Raw genomic sequence first — 8,330 nt, 5'->3', positions numbered from 1 at the left:
GATGATCAGAGTTGACCTGGCTTTAAATTTTTCCACATATATGTCATATGACTTTGTCATGTGACCTACTCTCCTAAGCCTCTCACAGGGTTGTTCATGAGTGATGAATGTGATGATTTTTGTAAAGTATTTGACAATTTATATAAAATATTAAGCACAGTACTTGATATATACAGCTAAGATACGGAGTCTGAGTGTCTGAGAGAATTGTGGTGTCCTTAGTAGCAGTGGGTCTTTAAGGGGAAAGATGATCCTGAAGTGTAGGGAACAGAATGAGGAAGGCACTGAGACTGCCAGGAACATGACTTCTTGGTGTACATTTTATAGAACGCAGGCACTTCAGTACCTGACCACTAGATGTCAATTTCCAACTTGACCAAATACTGAGAGAGTTGGGTGTGGAAAGCATGATTCAGCGTCACAGATGAGACACATGAATAATGTTCGATCAAACTTTTTGTCATCTTGTTTTGTCTACAGTTGACTTCCATGTCTATGAAATACTGACTACCAGGTGAGAAGGGAAGGTATACGAGCCAGTGAGCAAGCTAGAATGCGGAGAACTCCCAGACTTCGGAAACCGAGTCTGAAGACACAGAGTCCCCAGAAAAGAAAATGCAGCAAATCTGGAAAGCTAGAATAAATAGGGCAAACATCATTGCCAAGTTGCCAGACGATCAACAAATCCAGGAAGTTTTTAGAAACTAAGGAGTAAGAAGGCTGGTAGAGAAACAAATGTAAATCACCTATTACTGATTCTCATACCGGAGGTGCTTGATAGTCAACCAGAAACAATTTTTTTTTTCCTAGTCTTGCCCTCGGTGGGGCTGGTCCCAAGGGAGATGATCGAAATGAAAGGTTACTGGCCAGGAGAACCCGAAAAGCAGCTGCCTGCTAGCTGCCTGCTAGCAGTACAGGAATCGGGCATTCCTGTTTCCCTGGGGGAGGCATCCTCTCAGCAGATCAAATCCCCCTGGTGACAGTCCTGCCCAGGTTTTCCCAGGGTTTTCTCAATACTCTCACCAAGTGAAACCCTTAGAGTTCCATGCTGGTTTCAGGACCCTGTAGCCCCTGGAATTCTTTGATAGCTCTTCTGACTAATCAAGGTGTGGAACAGAGGGAAAACGTGCAGGGCATGCAGCAAATGGTGGTCAGGTGAGAAAGAGACTGTCTCGAGAATTTAGGATTATGACCAAGGAATTGGACATTTCCCTTATCACAGGTGATTGTAGAAGGAGGTGACCCACTTGGGCTTCATTCTTGTGCTAAGCTCTCTGGGAGAATACTTTCCCTTTATGTATATTTAAAGAAGCCTGGTGGTGCAGTGGGTTAAGCTTTTGGTTGCTAACCCAAAGGGCAGCAATTCAAACCCATCAGTTCCCCTGGGAGAACAGTGAGGCTGTCTGCTCCTGTAAAGATTTGCTGCCTCAGGAACCGTCCCGTGCAGTTTTTTGAGTCAGAATTGACTCCATTGTAGTGGGATTGGTTTGGGTTTTTAATGTATATTCAATTACATAATGGCCTGCATAATTCGATGCTACTAGCTTGTTTTCCCTCACCTTGGTAGAGATATCAGAGCTTCTTGAGGGAGAGAGTTTTTTTCTCCAGTCTGGGGAAGATAGAGTCTTTTCTCAATCTCTATTTCCCCAGCTGCCATGTATATGAAAGATACCTGGGGAAATATCGATTGACAAAAGTATTGCAAAGTGACATTTATTCAAGACTCAGAATGCATCCGGGGTTTTGTAAGCAGAGAGATCGATGCAACCCCTGAAGGTTTAACTTGTGAGCATCAGCATTAACTGAAGAGAGCTAATTTACTCCGTTCCTAAAGGAAATGGGGCTGAAAAGAATGATTACAGCAAAATGCTGAAACAGAAAGAGCATCACATCTTTCGATTGAATTCCTGTGTGTTTGGGGTATTATTGGGCAAACTTACCAATCCTTTTCTGACTTCTCAATCATTTTGAGACTTTCCCGGTGTAATAAGATTTTGGTGTTTGTGAATCATCATTTTAAAATCACTGCAAACTAGGTTTTTTTTCTCCCCTACTCCCTCTCCATTTTATTTTTTGGTCAAATTGACAATCAGTACAAGTTTATGGTGATTGAGTGATTGTTGCATTAGATAAAGCTGTTTTGATAGTAAGTTCTAGAAGTAAACTCATGTTATACAGAAAGAGAAATCTCGTGGAAAATTAAAGGAAAGTCTTTGAGAACCTCAGGGCAGGAAACCCAGATGATCCCAGGAAGGCTGGAGGACTGGATTCTGGAAAGCCATCAAGTATCTCTCCCCTCTGGGTGATGCCTCTTCATGCACTTTATCCTTCTTGATCTGGGAAAATCTATTTTTTCCCCCTGACAGATTGACTTTTCCATGGCTCCCAAAATGACATATAGTTAATCCCTCAAAATAACTTTTGAAAAGAGAGAACCATATTGACAATATCCAACTCCCTTAGGTCAGGAGGCAAACCCTGGCTCCGACACACATGATTGAAACATTACCTCTGGAGGGCTCTTGGTTTTAAGAGCACAAATATAGACCCTACCTAAAAAGACAGTGGTTTTGAGCTTGGTGTGTGGGCCTATCGTGTCTATCTGAATCTGCCTGGTAAAATAGCGGGGCAGCCAGACAGAGGAAGGCCCTCGTCCAGGAGTGACACTGTGGCAGCAATGCTGGGCTGCAGCACAGGAACCGTGCATGGTGAGGATGACCCAGGATGGAGCAATCTTCACCATGTTGAGCACAGGGTCACGATGGGTCTGAACTGACTCGATGGAACGTAAAAACCAAACGAATATGCCCAGGATTCTGCTTGACATAATAATAATCTGTCAAATGGGAGATTTGTTGACCTAATACTCTGACAGAGAGAAGAACAGATGACCGAAGAAGCATTTGTATTTTGAGTATCACAATAGGGATAAATATGAGCAGGAAACTTCATACAAGCAGTACATTAGTTAGAATCATTTGATATTCAAACTGTTTGGGTGGGTTTGTAAAAGCTTTCTAAAATTGAAGAAATAAATATTTCAGTGAAATAATTTTCTCACTTAATTATACATCTATTTATTCAATTTAATAATATTAAAAAATCTTTCTGTCTCCTTTTAAAAATATTCACTTGATGAAGACTAAGCCTGGAGTAATTCGCCCAGTACCAGTAAAATCCAAGATATTCCTGAAAAGAGAAGAAGAAGTCTTTGAACCTAATCCTTTCAGTAAATACTTGGAGGATGAGAGCAACCTCTTTCCTGATCAGGTGAGCATGATTGTGAGAAACTATGTTATATTTTGAGATATGACCTTATAAAATATAGAGATATCATATCAATGTTTATGTATTCAAAAACTATTCATTTTATTTTAGTCCTTGGTTAATAAAGATATTTTTTCCCAGTAGGAAGAAATTCTTATACATGCCCAGGATAATATTTTAAAATATCTTTTTCCTGAAAAATTTTCAACCTTGTTCCAGTATTATTTTGGAATCAGGAAATTACCCTCTACAAGACAAATAGAATTACTGGTTGCATGGGCATACTGAATTTGTATTTTTATTTCCAACATCCTGATTCCTTTTGGAGCGATATAATGTTTGGGATTTTTTATGTTTGTCACAGCTGGAAAAAGTCCTTCATGTTTGTGTTACTATAGTACAGAAAATGCAATGCCTTTCTTAGAGCCAGTCTGCTCAAGAGGCAGGTGTTCAGGTCATCTTAGGGCTGTGCTGTTCATTTTGCTTTTGTGTAGAGAAGTCTACTGGCTGATCCTTCTATAGCCCATCTGTTTGAGTGGGTATAATGGAAGTTTGTCTAGGGGATTCTACAAAGATACTTGTGGAAAACATTTTAAAAACAACACACAACTTCATAAATTATTTCAAAGTGAAACCTTATGTGTTTCTGTGCCTTATTATAAGGTGCAACGCATAGGCACTGGCTCTATCAGTGATGTTGTGAATGATGTAAAGTGAATAACCAGTGTGAGCAATCCAGTAAACCTTCAGGATACAATAGGACACATCAGATTACCACATGTTGTAAACTAAAGTAAAATGTAAAATACGATCTTTTACATTTGAGTTTGAAAATGATAACTAACAATATTCCTGAAAGTATTAGTTACATTCCTATTCATAAAACACAAGGGACATCTCATCTGCCACATATTAGCTCTCAGACTCTAGGTAAGTCATTTCAAATGTTTAGGGTTCAGTTTCTTAATTTATAAGAAGACTCATTCAAATAAGGTAAATATTAGAGTCCGTTAGACTAAAAAATCCAGATCATTTAAAAATGAATTATGAACCCTAACTAGGGCTAAAATCCTTATGTGGCCTATAAATAGGCATTATAAATGTTTTCTCATAATCAGCCATCGTTTTTATGCTTATAAAGTGTAAAGGACACTATTTTCTATTAATTTTTGTGTACTTTGGGAAGACTACTATGATTGTGATCATTTTTATTATTTTTTAAGAAGTGTAATTAAAAATCATTGAAAATGATCATTGAGGCAGTTGTTTTCATTTTATGGAAGAAAATGTCCTCAATTTAAATTAAGTAGAGAAATCCTATTGATGTATAGGATTATCTTCATTAATTCCACACATAACAGAAATGGAAACTCTTCTTAGGAAAGTATATCTCTATCATTGACAAAAAATATTTATTAAAGAGCTATTGCTTGCATGACCCTAATATTTCAGAGCCTTGATGTGAAATTTTAGACAGTATGGGATTATTATATGAAGGTTATAAAGATAATATATTAGTTATGTGAAAAACAAAATGCCAACAGCTGAAATATGTTTCAAATATTATATATGCAATGTTCAAAATATGATCTGCTGCTGGGAAATTGTATTTTTATTCTTTTACATTAGTATAATTTATGTATTTTAGCTTTAACAAGATTCCTTATAGAAGATAAAGTTAATGTGCCTATGATTTACCACCATTTATTGCTTCTGAGATAATAAATTTTATTTTCAAATATAGGAAATTATCACTAAAAGCATTTCTTTTCATTACCTTTCCTGACTATAAAAGAACTTTAAGTGTCTGTTTATGTTTCAACATAAATCTATCTCTTTCCATGTAATCTGTTGAAAACTTGATCTCTTTCATCACAGACATATTTTAATTTGTGTATGTATATATGCATATATATCCAAACAGTTTGTTTTCACCCCAACTTTAGTGTAGACTGTCAAAATTTAGTCTAACTATACCCTGGTTTTAGTCGTTGAATTTGCATGTAAAGGAAAGTATAATACAAGTAAAACCTGGGCGTGCAGCACACCTGCAACTTGCCCACACTATCAAATAATTTCTCCAGACTGAGTTCTAACTATCATCTCATCGTGTCCAGAATCGACAATGGGTTCAGAGGAACTTTATATTTCCTTACACCCAAAACAGCTCGCAAGTGTAGATGCTTGAATCTACTTAAAAAATAAATTGAGCAATAACCATTTATCATCTCAGCATTGCTACTTCATCAGAACTGTAACAAAAAGAGTGTGAACTCAAATTCACTTCCAGTTACTACAGTGTTCTCTTACACTTCTGCCACAGAATAAATTGAATGGTACCAAACTCAGTTGATCTCACCCACCCATGTAATGGAAAATGCTTTAGCCAGATGGGCCAAATTGAAGCAGCTCATATTCACTAATCTGGCTTGTACTGGGGACAGTTCCACATGACAGGAGATGCTGCATGGGATTGTTAAGTTGATACATTCTCCCTAGCAACTTCACTGCCATAAAATATGATTTCAAAACTCTGTTACAAAATGTCAGACACTAAAGATGATGAGACCAGACAGAAATGTATTTATTGTAGCTCAAAAAGGTACAATGGGGCAGCTTATTGAACTTATAATGAGCTGAAAATCTGCCTGGATATAGTCTCAGAGTACTAAAAGCAAAGTTTGAAACCAAATGCATACTCAAGCAATGGATATTTTATTAATCAACACATTTTACATCAAAATGTCATAGGCCAGGTACCATCATTTTATATCAGATGGGTTTTTAACAAAAACTTTCCAAAATGAGTTATGGTTTTCTAAAATAACCTTTAAACCCATTATTATATCAATTTTGTGGTCCTTTTGTGTTACTGTAAATTATTCTTACACTCTACATGTGGGTCTAGGACTATAGTGATGTACTTTGAAGCATAATCTTCTTATTGATAATTAAAGTTTGAGTTGGAAACTAATTAACAGAATTGATTGGACAAATGGGCATTCAGGAGACAGAGTGGCTCCAAATATCAGTCCATTGAAAGACTAACGATATGAGCTTATTCTGACTACATGTAAGTTTCAAAATGTATTGATTTTCCCCCCTGAGCATTTCATGTATCTAATTCGATAAAAATAATTTATCTGAGTATTCTTAATTTATTATAAAAATCAAGACCTACGGTCCCCTTTAAAGACATCGATTGTGATGAATATGAAAAAGACTCTTAAAATGTTGTATTTTTAATACCTATTGGATTACATCCTGTAGAAATATTCATTTTATCAAAGTGCCTTTCCATAACTTTTCCCTCAAATAGATTTATAACCCTCTATTCTAATATTTATAGTTGAATGTTGTGAGAGTTCTTCAAATTTTCATTTATAATAAATTATAACAACAGATTATAAAAAAATAAAAAAAATCAAGTGTAGATTTGTTACATAAAACAATCTATCTACCTACCCAAATTAGTAATTAAACCCCTGCTATTCTTAGATATGTCATTACCTTCTTAAAAATCTTGAAACATATAAAAGAAGATTTTGAGGATCAAATTTAAAGAAGCACTCCTGTTATTTCATCTTATTTTCCAGGAAATCAATCTCTCTATAGTTCTCTCATTAAAATTAGAAGTAAAGTGTAGCAACGATGAAATAAACAATTTTCCTCTAGTTCTTCAATGCTTCCTCCCCACCCCCAATATCATGATCCCAATTCTACCAGCCTGTGAGATCACAAGGCATCAAAGAGATCAGGTATCAGGCATCAAAGACTGCCCCCCCCCAAAAAAAATCATAGCATTGTGAATGAGGGGGAGGGCAGAGTAGGGACCCAGGGCCCATCTGTGGAAAATTGGAAATTTCCTTGCCGAAGGGCCGCAGGGAGGAGATGAGCCAGTCAGGGTGCCATGTAGCACTGATGAAACATATAATTTTCCTCCAGTTCTTGAATGCTTCCGCCCCCCACTATTATGATCCCAATTCTGCCTTACATATCCGGCTGGACCAGAGGATGTCCACTGGTACAGATAGGAACTGGTAACACAGGGAATCCAGGACAGATGAAACCCTCAGGACCAGTGGTGAGAGTGGCAATACCTGGAGGGTAAAGAGAAGGTGAGGGAGAAAGGGGGAACAGATTACAAGGATCTACATATAACCTCTTCCCTGGGGGATGGACAGCAGAGAAGTGGGTGAAGGGAGACGTCAGCTGGTGTAAGATGTGACAAAATAATAATAATTTATAAATTATCAAGGGTTCAGATGGGAGGGAGGATTGGGGAGGGAGTGGAAAAATGAGGAGCTGATACCAAGGGCTCAAGTAGAAAGCAGGTGTTTTGAGAATGATGATGGCAACATATGTACAAAGGTGATGGACACAATTGATGTATGCATGGATTGTGATAAGAGTTGTATGAGCCCCTAATAAAATGATTTAAAAAAAACAGACAAGAAGCTCTAAAAATGTTTTTTAAAAAATTAGAATTAAAGCTTCCTGCTACCAAGTTGATTCTGCCTCATACTAGTCCTAGAAGACAGAGTAGAAATTTCCTTTGGATTTCTGAGACTGTCAGTCTTTATGGGAGTAGGAAGCCTCATCTTTCTCTTTAGGAGCAGCTGGCAGTTTTGAACTGCTGACCATAGGCTTAGCAGCCCAACCTGTAACTCAGTAGGGCACAAGTCCTCCGTTCCCAGCACATGTAACTCTTAAATTTTAATTTCCTTAATTTATTTCACTGGAAGAGAGCATATTTTTGTTTGAAAATGGCCATTTAGAGAATTTCTTCTCACAGAGAACATGGAGAAGGATAATTATAGGAAAATTTCCATTCATTTTTCCCTATGATTTTCTTAATCTCATTCCAAAAATAAATCCATTCATTTTTCCCTATGATTTTCTTAATAATTTCACTTGCCTTTTTTTCCTTCCCAAACTGTGTTTGACATACAACCTTGATAATTATGTGGGTGACTTTCTGATGTAGAGTTAGTGTATCAAGCTCCCTCAATGCAAGAATATTTTCTTCTATTAAATTGGCATTCTATGATGCTCACCTTCCC

At 37.1% G+C, this 8,330-nt stretch overlaps 1 protein-coding gene across 3 annotated transcripts in view; it reads left to right on the top strand.

Moving 5' to 3' along the window:
• Positions 1–8,330, top strand: part of LOC101655916 (muscular LMNA interacting protein) — a 299,439-nt gene that overhangs the window by 215,739 nt on the left and 75,370 nt on the right. For all 3 annotated transcript variants that reach the window (XM_045294875.1, XM_045294876.1, XM_045294877.1), the window contains one exon: positions 3,142–3,270. In XM_045294875.1, coding sequence (XP_045150810.1) covers positions 3,142–3,270 — 129 coding nt within the window. The remainder of the gene's footprint in view (positions 1–3,141; positions 3,271–8,330) is intronic.

Source organism: Echinops telfairi, unplaced genomic scaffold (genome assembly GCF_000313985.2).
Source record: "Echinops telfairi isolate 266 unplaced genomic scaffold, ASM31398v2 ScPeMD7_3533;HRSCAF=4204_1, whole genome shotgun sequence".
In the NCBI taxonomy this organism is placed as follows: Eukaryota; Metazoa; Chordata; class Mammalia; order Afrosoricida; family Tenrecidae; genus Echinops; species Echinops telfairi.
This window is presented reverse-complemented; position numbering and strand designations above follow the sequence as displayed.